Source organism: Notothenia rossii (genome assembly GCF_949606895.1).
Source record: "Notothenia rossii genome assembly, chromosome: 2".
NCBI lineage: Eukaryota > Metazoa > Chordata > Actinopteri > Perciformes > Nototheniidae > Notothenia > Notothenia rossii.
The window spans coordinates 35,604,351-35,627,040 of record NC_136904.1 but is presented as its reverse complement, the minus strand read 5'-3'; the positions used below and the strand labels follow the sequence as shown (position 1 = coordinate 35,627,040).

Here is a 22,690-nt window from a genome sequence, read left to right as displayed (position 1 = left end):
TGAACTTTGTCTGATAAGCATCTGCTTTTGACCTAAATGATACATCTCAGGGATTAATAGTTTGCATGATGTGCGTTTTGTCTGCATTTTAAATATGTTTCAGATGCAGGATGAAACCCATGCATAAATGCTGGAGAAAAGCTAAATGTTTCCTGCAGAGTTTTTCAAATAAGGCATGTAGTTAAATCTATGTTGGTGTCCAAATGAGGCTTGTCATTGATATCAAATGTCTAATTAGTGACAATATTGTCAGGAACTAAGTTCAGCATTCATGTGTTACCAATTCCAGTACACAACCTTGTGTACATGCTAACACACTCACAGGTTATACACATATTTTGTCCTCTCTTTAAAGTGGCGGCAGACATAAACAACATAGAATTAAAATGTCAAAATAAACCAAATACACTTTATTTATAAATCTTGAGTTATAATTTAATATGGTACCAATATGTTAACCAATATGCTTTCACAGTACATCAGAGTGGTTGTCAAAAAGAAGTAAACACAAATACACACACACACACACACACACACACACACACACACACACACACACACACACACACACACACACACACACACACACACACACACACACACACACACACACACACACACACACACACACACACACACACACACACACAAACACACACACACACACACACACACACGCACACGCACACACACTCTTTCAGTTCAGCAATACCCTGCAGTGGTCTATTGTGCCATTTAAGCGGCCTGGGCTCATAAATGCATGAAAATTATATTGAAATACAATTTGTACTTGCACTGGAAGTCTGTGTAGTGTTCAATAGGAGACTGTAGTTACAGAATACATTGGGCCCAGTGCTTTTAAAATCTCTTGGAGACAGTCAGTGTAAAAGAAATAAATGAAGGTTTTGTAATGCATTAATCATTAATCCATTATAGTAATAACATGACTTTCCCTGTAACAAGTTACCAGTCAAAAGAATAGGATTATAACCCCCTTTAACTCCGCTAAATAAGAAAAAAATGAATATTGTACAGCTATCTAATATTCCTTCCCTTTATCTATTTTGCCACATGTCATCATCTTTGTGAGAAATAACAGAAGAGTTCTATTTCTATGAGTGTCACTATTTACTACTTTGATGAGAAATGTGACGTTGTCAAAGGAGAACTTAAAAATATTGATTTTCAAAGGTAAAAAAACCGCAGATATTAAGTAATGTGGATTTTTTTTAATGGAAATACTAATGTGAGGACGTAATGATATTACATATGAAAGGAGTAATGCATTACTTGGAGCAACCTAACACTGATCGTGGGAAGTGCATTATCCAAATATATTGTTTTGCTCTTGTCCTTTCCATTCTGCCTATGTCCATAATGCAAACGGAGCATTAATCTCACTATTCGGTCTGTACACAATTGAGCCAATAGGTTAAAGTCAGATGATGTTGGGTTCCAAACACCTGCGTTAAATCTTTCTAAAAATGTTCCTTTATTTTAAAAGTGCCATGTCTGGAAGGTATGAAACAAAAAACAATAAACACACAACAGACGAGACAATCCCTGCAGTTTTCTCACTTGCCGGGGCAAAAAAATACGGAAAACATTTAAAAAAGGAACCAAAACATAATTTATAAGCACGATAAATATACACACAGGGTCCAATAAATATTGATTGTTATCCCAAAAACCAAAGACGGTGAGATGTCACCACACAGCAAAAGAAAAAAAGTCCGTCATTAGCAGTCATTTCATTTCGTCAAATATAGTTTTTCCCGAACAAGTACAAAAAAATCTGCCAGTGGGCAAAACGTCGGTAAGGTGGGTGAATTTATTTCAGGAACATTTTTCTAGAAACATGGGGACACAATGCAGCGTAAGGCGGATAACTCCTCTGGTATTGCAGGTGGTGTGAGAATATCATAAATTGAGATCTTATTTTTACATTGGAAATGTCTATAATTATCTCATAGCACTGGCAGTGTTTTTTCCTTGTTCTGAAGCAACAGAGATTTTACGGCGTACTGAAATGACTTGATTTGAGGTGTGGGACATTTTTCTGACCTTAGAAGCAGCACTGTGGCCAGTTCCTTCTATTGAATAGGCATGTAAGGCCAGTTGAAGCTGCTCCCAGTCAGCAGCATGTCCCTTATCAGAGTTTCTATGGGTGTTTTCCCCACCAGTCGCACGAAGAAAAGCTGCTCTATGACAGAAGAAGAGACGGTGCGGAGGGACGGCAAGCGAAGCAGTAGCTTCCCAAACCTGCTAGGCTGGTTGGGGTACTGGCTCCTCACGTACTCCTCTAAAGCACACTGGGATTTCTCCTGTAGACCCTCCACATGCCCCACGTCCGACAGACCACAAGCATCTACAGACGGAGAGAAGGAAAGTGGGACAAAAAAACAGGAAGGAGAAGAAGAGGTCAAGACCAGAGGTTGAACCAGGCGTCGAAATGATCACAAGCGTGGTGAGGAATGGTTTCATGCTGCAGGTACCTCCCTTACTATACAAATAAAGAGTGACTACAACATAGAGCAAAATAGGGGTGATAGAACACATACATGTTTTTATGTAGCGTTACAATAAGGCAAAAAAAGAATCTATAGAAACTAAAAACAATATCGGTTTTGCTCTTGTAAGTTATTATTATTTACTTCATCACAATTGCAGACTACGGAGCATTTGTGTTCTTTTTCAAAGGTATATCTGAGTAAGTCTGTGTGAGATAGTAACAGAAAAGTGAAGCAGGTTCATATGCAAATTAGTGAGATCTATAAAATTGCATTTTTAAAAACACAATAGCTTGAAGAAAATAAATTCTCATGTACTTCCCGTCATTTCGCTCCCATTAAATCTAGAAAACGATGTTCAGATCAAGAGATAAGGTAACAGTATGATTGTAACCGTATAAGACCTTTACAGACTGAGTGTGTGTGTGTGTGTGTTCTACACTCAGCAGAAGCCTCTGTTTGTACTGTATCGCTGCAGGCCGGATGACAGCAGCCAGGGTTAAAGAATGGTTTCTATGTCCCAGTTTGAATACACGTGTTGTTCAGATGTGCTCATGGGGCCTAAAATAGACCCAGTACACACACAGGAGACCTTTCTGTATTTTTTTGTCAGTGGCAACTCACCCTTTTGATGCTGCTCACAATCCAGCCATCAAACATCTGTTATTAAAAGGCTATGAAATATATATTACGCCTTTTGCTGTGCCAACCAGTTTCTCTTGTTTCAGAAAATAATCTGTTTCTCCAGTGTAACAATGTAAAGATATAGCAAAAATAAATACATCTTTGTGCGCTTCTAATTGAGTAATTTGTGTTTTAAACAATGGCATTCATTTGATTTTAATATATATATATATTTAAATGTTTTAATGCATTACTTCTTAAATAATTGTATGCAAAAATATAAAGCCCACAAATACATGATCAAATATCAAAACTGGTCAAAACAGTATATTTGAAAAATAACTTTACTGATACATCTTCTATCAAAAATACTAAAAGCTATGAAAAATGAATTTTCAGCCATGTTTTTATTCAAATGCATAGGCTTCTGTATAATGAGTGTTTTATATTTTTCGAGGCTGCAAGATTTAATGCAGTTTGTAAACCCACTTAATGCTTTTTAATAACTGTTATTAAATGCCAGTTTAAAATGTGTTTCTGCTGGACTATTTACTATGTAAAGCACTTTGAATTGCATTGTGTTGAAAGGTGCTATATAATAAAACTTGCCTTGCCTTGCCTTCATAATACAGAAAGACTGTGAGCTCATAGTTCATTTTGCAAGGTCAATAAGAGGTAAATATATATGTGTTATGTTGACAAGAATATTAATAGGAAACAAGATTGTTTTCTCTTTCCTGTATCTTTTTGCCTTTATTACATTTTTATGAAAATATTATTTAAGAAATTATGTGTTGTTTTTATCAGCTATTGTGTCCCATTGCATACAGTTATACATAGTTGCTGGTATTTAAGGCCAAATAGTCACTATCCAACCATCTTTAATTTTAATTTAGTGCATGCTGTAGCCAACTATATTACTTATATTAACTCGAACATCATTTTTGTGTTCATACTGGTAGTTGTTTGACAGGATATGTATCTGTTACTAACACTGCTATGCCTACACTTTCCAGATGGAAGCTTTGCATCTTTGAATGGTTGTGTTCAGATAAATTTGTGTTTACCTGTTGTGAACAGCACGATGGCCTTGATGCAGCTGTACTCTGCTGAGTCCACGTGCAGCACCTTGAGCTTCTCCACCTGCTCCTGGAAGACTCGGATGTGGTCCATGAAGGCAACCACCCGGTCCGCAGACATCGGAGAGGCGTGGAGCCCTGCGGCGGCCAGCAGCGGGGCGACGTGGACGGGCATGGAGCACTGGGCGGCGTTCAGCACGAACAGTTCGCTCCATGTCAGGCGGAGCAAAGCGACCTGGTCCGTCACCTGCAGGTCCGGGAAGAAAGGGATGTTGCGGGCCCACTCCACGGCGCTGAAGAGCATCCTAGCCGCCAGCTCACAGATGTTCTCGATGCCCATGATGTTGTTGCTCTGCAGGCACTGAGAGCCGAACCTGGAGGTCGGGTAGGGCTCGGCCCGCAGCAGGAGAGAGATGTATCCCGATAAATAGGAGTGACACTGCAGAGGGTCTCCGTTTGTCAGAGCAAACTGGCCGTGGTAAGACTGGGTGGGCAGTCTGCCTCTCTGCACAGCTGCAAAAAAAAAAGCAGAAATGTCAAATCAAGCTAAATGCGATAAAAACGAGAAAGAATACATTTAAAAAGAAACAGTTAACGATAGATATTTTTTTTAAGCAACCGAGATGTCAAAATGTAGACACAGAAATGATACTAGCTTCTTAGCTATGAGAGTTCATTTCTACGGTCAACAGGCTATCGTGGACTAGCTCTTAACAAATAGACGTGAATACGTGTTTTAGACAATTCCTGAAAACAATTCAGCTCGGTCCTGAAAAAACCTTTTATTATTTGTCTTCAAAGCCAAAACGGTTATATATAGCCTACTTGGAGTCATGCCCACTAATATTTGCTAGTTTCTGGCAAGTAACTTTGGTTGTAGCCTATTTATTTTCACTGTAGCCTTCACTAACTGTGTATTCCCCCCCCCCTGTAATTTTTGGTGCTGAAAACTATATTCGACTTTTATTCAAATGTTCAAGTTATTCTAACTTTTAAATGTGCACACACACACACACACACACACACACACACACACACACACACACACACACACACACACACACACACACACACACACACACACACACACACACACACAGTCACACACACAGTCACATGCATATCAATATGCTACATAATCTGCCAACAATATCAAGCACTCTAGTGCTAACACAAATACCTAGACAATCAAGCAAAACGTAGTAAAATGTGTGTAGAATTTAAACATGCGACATTAAAGCAGCCTCGCGCTGCTTGGGTCACACAATGGCCATGTTGGACGGACATAGAGCGGGCGAGTAGCACAATAATAAACACGCAGCTAGCTGTGACATTCTCTGATATCACGGGCTGGACAGTGTGCTAGGCTATGTAACGTAAAGAATATCTACGATAAATATGCTGATATACAATGGGAGTGGTCGGAAACATATTTGTAAAAAATCACTGAGTTTAGACAAAGGCAAACGGCTGTGTCCAGGAATAAATCAGGCTATGTACAAAGGTACTATATTTATCATGCAGAACATAACATTAATAACGCATACAAAATTAATTCGATACGTTGTGAACATTTATTGAACCATAATAGTGTCCAGGACCGTTTACTGCTGGATAATACGATTAGACAACAACAACATAAAGAGGACGCCAGCCGTACCTTCCCTCCTCATGCCGACTTTGAGGCATTTCTTGAGGCGACAGTACTGGCACTGGTTACGGTGGTGCTGGTCCACGGGACAGTTTCTGTTGGCCCTGCAGGTGTATGACAGGTTCCTCCTGACGCTGCGTTTAAAGAAGCTCTTACATCCTTCACATGTGAACTGTCCGTAGTGCTTCCCGCTGGATTTATCCCCACACACGATGCATTCGATCTGCTGGTTCTGCTGTTTGTCCATGGACGAGGAGGAAGAAGAGGAAGAGGATGTGTTGTTGTTGTTGTTGTTGGTGGTAGTGGTAGTAGTGGTGCTGGACGGATTGGGCAGCGGTGCGCCCTGGTGTGCTGCTGCTGCCTGGGGTATTTCCAGAGAAGACGCCGGGTTCATGTGTCCCGAAAGCTCCCCGGGCAGAGACAGAGGAGCAACCTGGGACACCGGGGAGGAGAGGGTCCCCTGAGAGTCCCTGACGCCCTCGGTGTTTCTCCACGCCACCATAGCCATGTCGATAGTCTCTGAAACTTTGAGCGCCCAACTTTCCTATTTTCTCAGCGACAATTGAACCGCACTATTTAGTCTCGTTAATTACTAACGCACCTTCAGGAACACTGCAGCATTGTCTGACAAAATAAAGTACAAGTTACAATTGAATAATATGAAAAAAGCTCATAGAATAACGGTGATAAAATTAAAGCGCGCGACTTTACAAGTAGCCTTTAAAAATCTTCAGTCACCCAGAAACAGTGTCGGTCTGTTGAAAATCCAAAAAGAAAGCTTCATTCAGACCGAGATGAGACACTATAACATCCACAGAGATTAACACATACAGTAAAGACGAAAAACACTGAGCCAAAATCCATCGAGTAAAGCAATGTTATCCCAAAAAGAATATACAATCTGTCTGATCCTTGTTCGGTCCTGTGTGTCCACTTTGAACAGAACACCGTGCGAGCAGATCCTTCACCAGAGATGGAGTCCAGGCTTTCCAGACGCTCCGTGCTCTCCCAATCAGTCAGAAGTTACATTAAAAAGACAGCGGAGGGGAGAGACAGAGAGGAGCTGATGGATGAGGATTTTGATGATGCTTTGCTCCGGGACGGAGGAGGAGAGTGCTGCGTCCTCACGTCTCGGTGACGCCTCTGTTTGGGGTGGGGCTATAACGCGAGGAGAAGCTGGTCTGGGATCAGCAGTGTGGGGCTCCGGTTGGATTTCTGTTGATAAACATTGGCGAGTGTAGAGTGAGGTCTTAGCTTCCCCTGAGCTGTTCTGGTAGGAGTGTGTGCTTCACATGATTTGCTTCTATATTTGCAGTGATATTGACAGACCATTGTCTGTCACACTGAAATATAATGAGAGGACATACTTAAACTCACACTTCATTAGTCTCACATGAGGAGTGCAGCAGATCCCAAATGCAGTAATTTGATGCCACCTAGTGTCATCAGTAAATTACACAGGAAATCACCTTATGACGCACTTGATTTATAGCTTGAGGAGATACTTGATTTTGTATAGTATCAGTTGGAAGAGGATAAATATATATTTGTTTTTAGGTCTGATAATTAAGGTGACTACATCTGTTATTGTAAGGCTGTTTTCAGTATAGGCATGTTATCTAAACGTTTACGACATACATGTTTTTATTAATTTTAAATAGTTACTTGAGTTTGACAAGGATTCCCTGCAGTGAGATGGGTGTCTCTCTTTCAAATAAAGGGAAAACAAGAAGAAGAAAAAGAAAAAACATTTAACATCTTAATAAAACATCTAATAAAAACGTTTGGTTATTGTTTTGCCTGGAATTGCACTTCAAAATAGTTTGATAACAATAAAAGACATTGGAGTCAAACACAAAGACTAACATAAGACTAACAAGTGTTTTTCTTTGCCATGCCTCAATGTTAAATCTAAATAGTAGTATGATTCAATCAATATCAAGTTCTTAAACAAAGACATTTTAACCCATCTGCCTACATTTAAAGATGAAGCCCATGCATGCATGTATGCATGGTTGAACATAGGCATTCACAACTTTTTTGCATGTCATTTGGAGAGTGTTGTTTTGCCATCTGTGTCTCACTACTTTTAGCTCCTGATGTGTTTCTTTACCAGGGTTGCCAAGGATGATTCCTGTCAATTGTGTGTTCTATTAAGAGATTATATCATCTTGATGTTCATGTAGGCCTTTTGGAAGCAAGTCATCGCCATGTGAAAATGTCTGCACGGCCCTTTCCGCGTTGACTCATGCTCCATGAGTCCCGAGGCAGAGTGTGTGGCACGTTCTTCCAGACGGCCAGCTTTGCAGTCATCCAGTGACTGCCCACACACAAAAAAAGCTCTGCTCCGCCTGTTAACAACACACACGGCTGACTTCCAAGACCAATCAACAGTGGAAGGTCAAGGCTAAAGTGTTTACAACGCTGGATACGGATGATGCATTCCTCCACGTTTAATTCCCTGAACTCTCCCCTATGTAGCGACAAGTCCAGTTACCATTAATCACAGATTTAGGAGTTTAGAGATGATAAATCCCCTCTTGTTTTTGGTGAACCGGTGCCCTTTAAGACTTATCACATGTGGGGAGCTGAAAGCTAGCCAATTGGAGATGAATTGAGAGAGAGTATGGCCAGGAGAGGCCTGCTGTGTGTGCAAAGCCACCAGGATATAACTGTTTATGGCACAGTAGGAGACAGTGGCTGACTAGCTGCCAGACAAACAAATATTGTACATATACAGCTCTTTTCTAAACTCATTACCCCCTCTAACCAACCAATGGCACCATATCAGTATCTGTTAAACCCACCAAGTGTATACAGTGGTGAAACAATAATGACAGTATGTGCTTGAAGATGCCAAATGAAGACCCATACACATAAGGATGGTCAAAAAGTGATGTCCCTTTCCTGAAAATGTACTTTTGTAATCTAAAATTAGCTATACTTCAGTGAAAAAATACATCAGAGGTAAAATATTATTGAATATTTTAGAATTGTGTTGAGATAGATTATTGTCTTCTAGGAAACGCAGTAGCACTCTTGGCAGAGTCAATATGTGTAGTGTAAGCTCATTATGCTAATGAGATTAGTGTTTGTGATCTAAAAGTACACTGTAGCTTCTCTCTCACATCCTTCTGCAATGTCCTACTGGTGTTTGTCAAAGAGTCAGTGAGCGTTCACATCCAGGAATGTCACGCCCTGACCTGTTGGCCCCGACAACGTAAAACAAACACAACATTATAGTTTGGGATAATGATACATCAGCAACTTTTTATGTCTGTAATGGTTTTTGAATGTGGTGTTTGTGAGTTTATCTGTGAATACACTGTGTTGTATGTTGTTGGGGGTCCTTGATCCCAAAAAGTCCTCACAGTTGTCTCAAAATACACATCACATGAATGCCATGAAAAACTCATTGTAGTATTGTTTACTTTTTTATTTATCTGTTATAATAATAATTATAATAATAATAATTTTTATAATTATTACATGAGAGAAAATGGCAGCAAAGAGTATGTCGAAAATATCCGAAAAGTCAGAACTTAAATTAATAACTAGTGGTAACTTAATGGAAAATGGTTATTTAAACTCAATTAAATAACTATTATTAAATAATAATCAAATAGCAGGCCATTTTTATACCAAACTGAGAACTTTTTGTCGGTTTTGTAGTCTGTGAATAACATTTTTTTAGGAGAAAGAGCATAATTTCTGGGAAGAATACATAGTTAATATGTTGTAAAAATGCGAATAAATGACAGACTACGTGGACATTTTCAGAACAAAACACATAGTATAGTATGTGGAAAAAATGCAAAGAAATTACAGTATAGTGAATAGATTTTTTCAGAAAAGACTACATCGTGTTAATGTCAAAAATATGCCAAAAAACGACATAGTATAGTATTTATATATCTTTTTTTTAAACACAACATATGTATGTATGTTGGTATGTTCAAATTATGCAAAACAACACAGTACAGTATGTCGAAAACTATAATAAAAAACGTCATGTCGAACGTTTCAGATAAAAACACATAGTACAGTATGTCGAAAATAAGCAAGAGAATAACGTATTTTAAAAAAAATTCTAAAGGAATTACATAGAAATGATAAGTATAACTCAATTCAATAGTTATTATTAACTTGTAAAGTTTTACCCAATAAAAACAATTAAAACTATTATAAATTAATACAAAATAGTAAGTTCAACTTAATTAAACAACTATTGTTAAATTAATGAAAAATGTTTATCAGTACAACTCAATTGTGTCAATTGTGTCCTGCATTGCTGCAAGGAGATGCACGATGGACACATGGAAAATGAAGTGCTTAAAGAGCATCTTGCAGGTTTTTATTTTTTCTACATTTATGCTTAAACTTGCTTGAAAGTTACAATTAAAAAAGTGAATGCAGGATTTGATATGTTTTACGAGACATAAGGGCAGGAATTCAGAGGGAAAGGAGCAATTTTGAGCTCTGCTCTTAAAAACTGCTTTTTTTTAAGGTCATACGTCAAACGCGTCATATTACATCACACAGGGGACACATCTCCGCTCTCTGACCACGGGTATAGTAGAGTTACGTTGAGTAGAGCGGTTGTGTTTTAAGGAGCTGGTATTTTTCGGTAGTTTTACATTGTATTTCACCATTTGTAATCATGGTGCAGTATTGTGTTTGTGCAGGTTGCACAAATACCAGCCTGTCAGGACATCGAGTCCACAGTAAAAAAGGACCGGAGCTAGCGTTCGTTCCTGGGTGCGTTGTGCATCCACCTCCCTGCAGCACATAGCCTACTCTCCACAGCTTTATCAGGAAACCGTATTACTTCTCTCTCCCCCCCCCCCTTCGCTGCTCTCTCTCTCTCCCCTCCGGTACACGGCACCGTAAGACAAAGTGTGGAGTTTCATTAGGTAACGCTGTGGTGGCTGTACTGCTCCAGCCGTCTCCTTTGTGTTTCCCCCTGTCTGTGTTGTTTGTGTGTGCGTGGTGGCTGTCACTCCTGGCTCCTGGCTCCCGGCTCAACCTCCACTCACCTGCTGCAATCAGCTGTGCACCCTCCCCGACTACACACCTGCTTTCCATCAAGCCATTTACAACGGCATATCAACGGAGGCTCCACAACCTTTCTCCGCCAGATCGTCAAGGATCAGCCGTATCTCGCGTCTCTCCTCCGGTACACAGCACCGTAGTGTGGAGTTGCATTAGGTAACGCGAGATACGGCTGATACTTGCGCATTAGTTTCTGTTATGGATCAGTATCAACAGTCCTGCCAGTAACGTTACTATATTATCAATGCTACTTTAGTTATAGCCTGATATATGATAGCTAACTTTACAATGTTGTGATGTGACGTTAGCTAACATTCTGTAGCTAACGCCGGTCACTCACCAAGATAGCTGCCCAGTTCTCCACTGGTTCTCCTCACACCACAGCTCAATTTCTCTCCGATGGCCGTTATTTCTTCTAATCCTTGGCTGCTCCTGGTCTCTTGGACGCCTAGCAGGCTCATAATTATAAGGTTGTGGTCCGTCATATGCATTCGAATATTCATGTTCAACTTCTTCTGTGTCTCCTGTGTCGAAACTAGCATTGGGATCCATGTTTATTAATACGTTACACCGGCCGCTCTCCCCCTTGTGTCCCCCGTGTTACGTCCCACGCGGGAGGTCACGTGCCGAGGCTTTTTAATGCGGAAGTGAACATTTCTTACAAAAACGACGCCCGATGTCACTGTAGTGTATATTTCTGTATATTCTTTTGAAAATCTAGTGTATTCATCATTTTCCTACACATTTATTCACAGGTGTCTTTAACCTGGAAGTTGCTCTTTAAAAGTTCCAGTGCCAACAGCAGAGGAGAGAAGTCTCTGGTGCTGGGGCTGCTGGTGTTTCTGCCTTTCAACCTAGGATTATTATTTGTATATTTTGTTGTTCTTGTAATAAATGAATTTGACTGTTTCAAAGGTATTCTTCTGTGGTGTATTTGCTTTAGTGGTAGAATTTTATTGTTGAAAAAATGCTAAAAAATGACATATTATAGTATGTAAAGAATATGCATAAAGACATAAGACATCATCGTAAGTCACAATGTTCAGAAAAAACAACATAGTATGGAATACATTTCAGAAGAAATTACACAGTATACTATTTCAAAAATATACAAAATGTCATCATAGTATGTATGTTGAAAATATGCACAAAAAAAACGACAGTCGACATTTTCTGATAAAAACGTTCAAGTATAGTATGTCGAAAAAAGGCAATAGCAATGATATAATAAAGTATGTTGAATATTTAAAATACCTTCATAGTACAGTGTGTTGACATTTCAAAAAGAACAACATAGTAAAGTAAATATAAAAAACACTGGTATATTATGTCGAAAAAAATCACAGAAAAAAACTTCACAGTATAGTATGTGGAAAGCTAAATCGAGTAGTATGGCAAACATTTGCAAGAAATTACACAGTATGTCGAAAAATAGCTGGACTTTGACGGCGTAGCAGTGGAAGTGGAGGCCATGGTTGCATATGATGTTACTGAGGGGGAGAAGGTACAGGATAAAGAGGAGAGGCCCAAGCACTGTACCTTGGGGGACACCTTGGGACAGGGTAGCGGGGAAGGAGATGCAGATGTTGATGTTGAAGAACTTTGGCCAGTATAAGTCAGGATAGGGCAGTATCTATGATGTTGATGGAGGTTTCGAGATTGGCTGTTTTGATGCTGTGTTGTGAACGGAAGTTGAATTGGAATGGCACATACAGTACAAGTTATAGGAGTTGAGGTGGGTTTTCAGTTGGATGGAGACTACGTGTTCCAGTATTTTTACAGAAAAGGGAGATTTGAGATGGGTCGGATATTACCCTTTTCTCCAGGTTTTTGGAGGATGGAGGAGACAGTAGCCAGTTTTAGTGATTGTAGAATGTAGTATGTCATAAAATGTCATAAAAAGTCCTTATTTAGGCGACACAAGGATATGATCTCTTAGGCTTATCAAAGCTGATTCCTATAATAAATTGTCAGTTAGACTGGCACATCTCATCTACTGCTTCACCTGTGACCATCGCACCAACTTTCACCGTTCATTAACCCCAGACTGCCGATCTCTGACTCGCACCACCGTTCACCATGTGGAGGATTACATGCCTGAGACGCACATTGTGCTACAGGTCAGTGTCCAATGATAACCCACACTGACAGCCTTCCTAGATGTAAGTAGAGTCATCCTGGCAGAGTGCACGGATCCTTCATTAAGAATTGAACAAAGCCCTATTTAACCTTTGACCTCACTTAGACCATAACTCATTATCTGGATTAACACACATAGCGGTGTAGATTTTGGACTGTTGTTTCCTTTCAAAGAAGCAGCATCAGTAATTATAATAAAATTAAAAACCCACAAAAAAAGTTTTTATGAAGGATGAATTTTTGCCATAACCAAGTAGTTTAGTAGCTTAACGTAGCTTGGCATAGTTTAGCTTACCTTGCTAAGTATCCAAGTAAACAACCAGACAGGCTGAAACAAGAATGAAAATGTGATGAATAAAAAAACATTTATAAAGTAAAATAACATAATACAATATGACCCATGCATCTAAGGATTCATGTGAGTGTACCAACAATTTCTACGTTCTATTTACCCGAGTGTCTTGGCCTGGTTGGGGAGCAACAGTAAAATCAACTAGGATTTGGGGTATCCTTGTCCCTGCTCTGTTGGTATGTGAGGTGATGCTGGAAGGTTTTGATGTACTGGATGCTACAGTACATTTGTTCAGACGGCTGTGATAAGGCCAGGAGAGACACAGGCAGTTGGGGGATTGTCTGAACGACATGAAAACACACGTTTTTCTCTGTGCTTCTCAAGATCAGGTGGCATAAAGGACTGCAAGTCAAAGAGTCTGTCCCCTTGCATCTATCTTGGGAAATATATAGTTTTCCAAGAGGATGAGAGTTATGTTGCATACTCCTTTAAACTGGCAATGTGCATGGAATATAACGGTCTTACTTTGGCACTTAAAGGATGAAATGGTGAGATTTTGCAACCAACACAACAGACACAAACAATCCCTCTCACTTTTTCACTACAGGACCAAATGTCATTCAAAGGCAAATACACTTCTTTTGTCCTTCACAGCAGCACACTTCCTCAGACTGCGCTCACTGCCCGACGTTTTTGATTGATCATGTATTTGTATCTATTCATAGAGGCCAGATTCATCATTCCAATTTGTCAAGTTACTGGAGTTAATTAAGTGCAGGAGAGCCGGGGAAAAAGAGGACAGCCTCGTGTTTGGACTCATCTGAGGTTTTCCCTTTCTCACCTCGGCTCCAAACGAGCAGCCAGAGCTTCAGTGGGCGACAGGAGCGGCTTGGCACCATGGGTAATTAGTGTGATGAATGCTTTAGTAGAAAAAATAGTGGCAGTCGCCTGTCTCGCTCATCCTGTGGCTGTGCTGTCGTAGCTCAGGGGCCACGCGCTCATCAGGGTAATGGATGATTCTGCAACAGGACCATCCCTCAACCAACAGCGCCACGAATGCTAACAGGAAACAGAGTTTTATAGGTTTCCTCCCTGCCTCAAAGATGGTGTCTTACTTCCCTAGGCATCTATACTAGTAATGGATGTCAAATGCATGTTTGGAAGGTTACTGACAATCAATAACTCTGGAAATATGTAATCAGCAAAGTATTTTTCCAAGAAAATGCAAAGGAATTACAAACTATAAAACATTTCGGTATTTATTTCTCCCAATAGAGCCTCTCAGGACTGTATATGTAGATATGCAAACATCTTCATACTAATCCTCTGAGGGATTATTTTCACTGCCTGTGGTGCAGATCCGTTGCTGCTGAAATGATGGATCACATTATTAGATTAGAAGAGAGCAAGGACAGCTAGCAGCTGGATTTGCATTTCACATCTTGTATATATGGACCTTTTCTGCATGGAAGCCATAATTGGGCTGTTATCACTGAGTCAGATTGTTTCTTTTAAAAAATGCAGGGAACCTTGCAATAAATCAGGTCAGCTGTCGGAGCCATGTCACAAGACATCCATTAGTCAAATATGCAGAATAACCCTTTTGCATACAATGTAAAGAGGAATAGATAGTAATTTATTTGCAGCAAGAGGAGTCCAGATATCCTCATTTGTCCAACAAACGAAGGGCATATGGTGATTTTGTCTTTTGGATGAACCTGAAGGCGGAGGCAGCCATGACTGTTTGGCTCTTTGAGTTGTCATTTCAGGATCAGCTAATGGCCTGTGCTTACTCTGTGCCTTGACTCTTGAACCCACTGTGACAGTGAATGATATGCGGCACGTAAGGCTGGATCGTAAGCCATGTCATCCGTGTAGTGGAAGCTGAATGGGTTGACTGTCACAGACAGGTAATCCATAGCTACAGTATATCAGAAAAAAACAAACAAGATGAGAGAATTGTTTAGATAGCAGGCCAGAGCCACGACTAACAGACCATGAAATACAGCCAAGGTCGTGAAAAGGTTACTCCTGGGTCCAGGAGGTGAGACTTTGGGGATGCGGACACGTCAGTTCAGCAGTGTCCTCAGGTCAATGTGAAGACAAGTGGAAGACACATTTCTCTGTCAGCATGCAGAGAGCCCGCACGGGTTCAGGCTTTCGACGTGAAGTCCTAAGTCATTGAGTCAATAGCCAAGGAACATGACACAACCTCTCACAGTCACTCGGCATCAAGCGGAACAGGGAATGGCATGCTTTCCATTTCACTGCACCGTGGCCCCTGCAAGACCCCGTCTGCACTCGAGAAACAGGAGAGCTCTCAGCCCCGGCTCTCGCATATAAGCAACGCTGAGCCCTGGCCCCGACCATGGCTCCCTCAAAGCAGCGGTACAAGGTGATCCACCGGTCAATCCATAACCCCGGTTATTATCCCCACTGGCTGCCGTAAAGCGCGGCAGGGAAGCCTGTGGATAACCACAGGGCTTGGATGACAGGGAATTTGATCATGGCAAAGCACAAGCACATTTCAATTAAACTGATGTCAGGATTTATCTTCTTCTGTCAGTGCGTTTAGACGGGGAAGAAATAACCTTTCGCCCTAATTAACCAAGCATTCGCCCAGTGAAAACAGCCCTTTATCACAGGCATGGTATACAGGAAAGCGAATCACATTGCATCGAAAAACGGTTGAACATTTTTAAATGGAATTTCTTATTTTCTCCAAATCATTATTGCACAATGAGTGACCCTCATGTCATGGTATGCAGATGTACATTTGCTCTTAGGTTTCCTTAATAGATTGTTTGGTTGAACTACTTTTTCGTGTCACGATATATAAGGTGTCATTTAATGAATTTTAACTGAACAATAACTGAATGAGTTTGTTTCACTTTTAGACCAGCAGGGGTACCAAATCTATGAAGACTGCTGCAATAAGTACGTTAATTAACTGTCTCATCGATGTTTGTTTGAATGAATATGATACTATTAACAATCATATTATTCCTATCAGCTGTCAATCACTGTTATGATTCACATATTCAGTATTATTATTAAATAAACTATATTTTTTGGAGGAGTTAATGATGAATGTTCTTCAAGATGCTTGCTCACCCTCCTTCAAATTTGAAAGACAAGTAATTATATCATGTATCAACATTCAAAAGATTCAAACGAACAGTTCAGCGCCCCACGACTTTACTGCAAACAGTTACAACCTTGACTTTACATCAGAAAGAACAAACATTAAAGAAGTAACTAACTGCATCAGTTAGGGTTAAAAAACGTGTATTCAGCTAAAACATGTACATCGCTGCAGTTATTATCCAGTGGAAAGCCCTTACCTACTGGCCTAGTTAAATCAAAGTGTTTACTTTTTTTTGGCTGGGCAAGACACCGTCTTATTTTTCTTTCTCAGGACTTAAAACTGTTTTCTGGGGGCAGAACCCCACAAATAAAAAATATATATACACTCATACAAGGTCATCATCTTAACAGTTTTTTAAGCTCATCGAGTCATCCGTGAGCAGAGTGGCATGTCTATTACAGCTGAATGCGGCGATTACCATTTTGTTCAGCAAAACGCCTCACAAACTTATTAAGATCAACAGCTTTAGTGCGTTTTGATTCAATGCTGAGTACAGCCAAACTTGACAGTCTCTTCTCTGTCATTGTAGACCGCAAATACCTCATTCCTTCCCTCTGTTTGGGTCCGAATGCTTCTCGTTTTGCGCTGTCCCCCAGTTCACATGAAATCGCCGCCAATCATATTTCCAAGCTCCCGCCAGGGCCAGGGGAGGGGTTACAAGACTCGCGTCTTGTGCTGCATTCAGTTGCACTCGGACATTAGAGATTTTCTCTCATAAATGTCCGATGAGCCACAACTTTTCTTTCAAAACAAAGATGCCAACTGGGGTGGCAGCTGGGGTGGCAAGGCTATTTTTTAGGGTGGCAGTTGCCACCCCATGTCACCCCGGTAACCCTGCAGGGAGGCATATTCATAATAATTTGACTGAATATTGCTAATGCTTCTGTGCCTTGCATGGTTTTAGCCACAATGGAATGGCTCGAGGGATGGCAAAGTTGGTTGGTCCACCACTTTGGTCAAAATTATAATATCTCAAAAGATATTAATTGGATAGTCATCAAACAACCATTGTCCCCAGATGATGAATCCCAATGACTTTTGAAATACCTTGACTTTTTCTCTAGCATGGCCATGAGGCTCACACTTTTTCTCAATGTCTCAACAGCTATTGGATAAACTCAAGAAATTTGGAAGAAATATTAATCCCCCCCAATCTAAACGCCCATGGTGTCAATACTCTACAGCCATACATTCTGTAATTAACATTATCTTCTGTCTATTGCCGCTTTAAAATAAGCATGGTAATTGTCACTGTGCCTGAAAAGACAGGGTGCATTCGCGCCTAATAATCCGTTTTCTGGTGCGCACCAGACGACAGTTTGTTACATTGTTTCATTTTTCAGAAAGTTCAGTTTGTGTTCACACCGGTTCACACGGGCAAAACTCAAACGGACTATGAACTTTAAACACAAGGCATGTGCACGGAAATGCTGTTCAACCATTGGTCAGACATTAAGGGGGTAAACACGCAAATCCCGGCAATTTCTACCGGAGCCTCCGCCATGGAGCATCGGCACTTTCGGCAGGTTATTCTCATGCTGCTGTTAATCTGGAGATCAACAGACACTAGCGGCCCGCGCATATGATTATATATAATCAGACAACGTCCGTTAAAAAACATTATAACACATATAACGAGAGATGTTCTGCAGTAAGGAGGGGCGTTTCACCGACGACAGGTGTTCTTACTTTTATGTAGCTGACGGAGAATTTTTACTTTACACGACACTGTTCAACACTTCATTCTGCTTCACTCTTTAACTAAACAACCGCGGATGTCTTGAAAGACTCTTTCGCTAAAGATTTTGAAGATGTCCGCGTTCTTGTGACACGTAAATACTACGCTTCCTATGTTTTGGTGCGGACTGCGTTCACACCAGCAATGAACCGCTCCAGAGTTCGCAAGCAAGCGCTCCGAGATCACCTATTTTAGCGGACCAGAGTCCGGTTGTTTAGTTCACTTAAGAGGTCTCGGATTGTGTTCACACCGACCCAAATGAACCACACCAAGCGGCTAAACGCACCAGGGTTCGATTCAACCGGACTATACAAGGCAGGTGTGAACGCAGAGAGCCACAATGACTCTGGCTGCAGAACTGTTTAACACAACTTATCATCTTGACGTGTTAGCACTATCTAGTGAAAATATTTCTGGCTCGTTTGACAGTGTAGGTGTCCCATGGGTGAATAATTGATGGGATTCATGCATACTAAATATGAAAACTGATATTTCAATGGTGTGAAATCCACCTCTCAGTGACAATGAGTTTCAGCAGGAAATCATCATAATTGTGAGGCAAAGGAAAATGTCATTTTAAAAACAAAAATAGTATATTTAATGTATTTACAATAAACATACAATCATGTAATCTTTTTCAAGAAATATACAGAACATAAAACAGCATATCTAAAAATCTTTAGTGATGCTTGGAAAATATAGGTGATGTTTTCTTATTTCAATGCCCTTTTCTTTTCAAAGGTCCCCTGCAAAGAGCAATGAAATTCACACATTGAATATCACCCACAACATAAGCAAACACATCACTCTAAAACCGTCACTAACATGGTTAGCACGTGGTTTCACTTTAATCAAAGGCAACATGCTGCCTAAAGTTTGCTGCCAAAATAACATCCGTCATTTACATTTTTTTTTTACCATTCGTAATAAATAAATGATCGCAACAAAAACAAATCATGGGACTATTTACAGGTTAATTCTCCATTGATGTTAAAAATGTCTCTTGAATGATAAAGCTCAGGACTTTTTTTGCCCAGAAATGTCATATTTTGGCAGTAAACTCTTCATATGCCCATACTTCTGTCACTAAAGATTCCGCTATAAAAGTCAACCTGCTGTTACCACCAGGCAAGGTCATCAAAAAAGAATAATGAGACAAATAGGATGTAAAAAAACATTTATGCTCCAAAGTTATTTTCTCATCACAAGGCAAAACAGTCCTGTCGCCGCAGGTGAATACAAGGTCAAGCGAGCGCCGTCACTGACCAGGGTTGGCTGGCCAGCGCGTTAGACAGACCTAGAATATGTTGGCTTTTTCTTTGCAAGTGTTGAATACACTGCACAGGTTGATATGGCACACCATCAGGAAGTCTCAGAGTAGAGCTCAATATCCAGGCACAGGTGCAAGACTGCTATCAGTGAAGACCGGCTGATTTCTCTACAGTCAACCTCATCTAGCCTACTTTACAATGTCAGGCGGAGGCTCAACATTGGTGCCACTTGTTTCAAGCAAAGTTTTGTTTTTGGTTGGACCAAAGCAACAAACAGTTATCAGCTTTGCCACTAATGGAAAGAGAGATTAATCTAAAGTAGACAATACCTTCACTAGTAGAAAAGTTCTACATATTAACAGTTATTACACCCTAAATAATATGGTTTTCTAGACCCATATACAAAACTTTATAGGCAATATGTTTTTGGGACACTTTTTGTATGATATGGTAAAAGTAAGTGGAGGGATATCACAGAAAGGCTACATACAGCTGGAGGATCTGCTCTGAGCTCCAACTTGATAAAGACAAAGTTCTCTGCAGGACATTACAGAAACACTTCTATGGTGTCACTTTGGCACTTGTATGGCACTATTATGCACAGAGGAGTCAGCACTATGACACACTGGACGTTACAGATATCAAAGACAGCGCCATCTGTTGGGGGTTACGGAGGAGGAGCTGGTGGCCAGCTGGTAATGTTACTTAGCAGCCTTAGAAACTGTCTTTGCAATTGTTTGTACATCTTAGCAAAATGTCCTGCCGTCCTGTATGTCCTGCTAGGAGCCAATCTTCCCATCAGTCCAAATCTTTGCCTGGAAACTGTTTCAAAAAATAATCAGTGCCTGAAAAATCATTCCATTTTAAGTATTTAAGTTTTACTACTAAAAATCTGTATACTCTCTTCTCACATCACAGCAGGCAGACAGTCTGGTCTGGCATGGCTCTGTGTAGGTCCACTGTTGATCTCCAACATTTTCTAACAACTGTCTTTTCCCCCCATTTTATATATTATTTAATATTTATGATGCTGAAGCATCGTCAAAGTATAGTTTGAATCTTATACTATTAGTTAATTGAAGTGCTAAACTAAGAGCACACGAGTAGTTTGGATCGAAGATAAATTCCACAAAAAAAGAGCTCATAAAACTTGAGCGTTAGCATAAAATGAGACTGAATCATGGAACTTTATCTCAAAAGAATAGTCAGATATTTTAGGAAAATATATTTTTGGCGAGCATTAGATAAAAATATCCTCTCTCGTTCCTGAATGGTAAATATGAAGCTACCGCCAGTAGGTGGTTAGCTTAGCTTAGCTTAGCAGTACACAGACGGAAAAAACTGTGGGAGGAAAGCTAGCTTGCGTCTGGTAACGAAATACACCTATAGTAGATTCAAAGCTAGTCTATTAAGACCTTATGTCTAATTTGTTCAACCTGAAAAAAAAAGAAGACTTTAACTCATGGACAAGGCAGGCTAGCAATGTGCCTCTATTTACATTTGTTATGTTAAGCTAATCAGCCACTGGCTCTAGCTTTATATTACCATACAAACATGAGATTGGTATTATCTTCTTGTCTAATACTTGTCTAATACTGGGCAAGGGACTCACCATGTAAAACCACATCTTTAACCCCCACCTTTAACATCATAGGGAGTACATCTATAGCAATGGTGACATGGACAAAGGTCCATATTTTTGATGCAAAACATATTAGATACTTACAAAGTAAGCCAAGAAAACCAATATTCTCTATATAAACTTGATATGTCAGAAATCCGAATCCCAAGGAATTTGGCAAAAAAAAGAAAATTCTGTTTAGACAATCGCTGCAGTGTGAGTGATTATGAGTCAGCTGAGGTTCGCTAAAAATGTTCAACATCACAATGCAGTATGCATTATAAAGCTTTTCCATGGTCTAAAATATAATTTGGAGGCCATTGTAGTTACATTTAAATTTAACCGTAACCATGGCCGCCAAACCACAGAGTCTGTGCAGCTTAGTGACATACTGAATATTTATTTGTATCATTGCATGCATTACCAGCATGCTTTAAATGAACAAATTATGTCCGGACACTGTGCGTCATGCTGTGCTGTGTCTGCTGACAGCTAGCCCATCACAATCATCACGTCTCAGTGCCCTGACTTGGCGTTCCCCTTAAATGCCTTCACACTCTCAGTGTGTACGCACGTGTGAGCTTTGCTGCTGTAACTGATTCTATTACTGAAGACCCCCTCCCCCACAGCCTCCACCTGCTCTGACCCCACGGCATCCAAGTACCCTGGAGAGTCTTATATGCAATGGTCCCTGCTTGTTATTTATCCTGGTGCTGTGTAATACATGCATTACTGCTGCGGGGGGGGGGGGGGGGGGGGGGGGGGGCGTCCCCAGGAGTAGAATACCACGACCAATTGAAACTGTATTTCTGTCTAATTTTGTGAGTGTTCCTGGCTGGAGTTATAACGGTTCTACGTGTCAAATCGGTGAGAGTGGTGAAACTGAATGTCACAGATTCAGTTACTGAATCGGCATTCATTGTTTGACAACCAAACCCCTATTTCCTCTCATAGTCCATTGCTTTTAATATCGTAAGCTAAACACCTAGAATTTCTTTGTTAAATTTACTTTTAGAAGTTGGACCTAATTTGTTTACATTTTAAAGAGAAAACACTGACTATAAATAAATGCTGTGAAGTAAAATAAAAATAAAAACAGTCTTGTCCAGCATTCATAGTAAAACTCCACACTATGACACAGTAAAGGGATAATTAATACATACTAAGTCAACACTCATCTACCTTCCACAGATCCTAAAAATACCCAAGAACAATACAGGCCAATTACAGTGAAATGTATCGAAAAACACTTCATCATTATTTTTTTAAATCTGAGCAATATGTGCAACTCAAAGTGAAGAGTTTTGTTCCAAAATGAGATATCCACCCTTTGCCTCTGCTCTTGCCAAATACAAATCAGTTTTTTAAATCTATAAATATTGTGGTTGTATAAGATATAACAATGCATGATTTATGAAACTGTCATTAATCTTCCATTAGTTTGTTTTTAATGAAGAAGGTTCCATAATATACATTATATTTACTTTCACATGTTGCCCATTGCTTTATTATTTCCCCATTATTCTTAATTATTCCTTCCTACTTATTCTTCTTGTTGCTTCTTG

At 40.1% G+C, this 22,690-nt stretch overlaps 1 protein-coding gene across 2 annotated transcripts; it reads right to left on the bottom strand.

Annotated features, from left to right (window-relative positions):
- Positions 1 to 470: 470 nt before the first annotated feature.
- On the bottom strand, positions 471 to 22,690 carry LOC307028846 (nuclear receptor subfamily 2 group F member 1-B-like). Of its 2 annotated transcripts, none has more exons than XM_079664194.1 (3): positions 11,257 to 22,690; positions 4,202 to 4,726; positions 471 to 2,368 (listed from the first exon to the last, which is right to left on the bottom strand). In XM_079664194.1, exons 1-3 carry the CDS (start codon positions 11,456 to 11,458, stop codon positions 2,094 to 2,096), a joined length of 1,002 nt encoding a protein of 333 aa, XP_079520320.1. In that variant the 5' UTR covers positions 11,459 to 22,690; the 3' UTR covers positions 471 to 2,093. The 2 variants fall into 2 exon arrangements, with proteins under 2 accessions (XP_079520320.1, XP_079520319.1); XM_079664193.1 differs by lacking the exon at positions 11,257 to 22,690 and adding an exon at positions 5,874 to 7,017.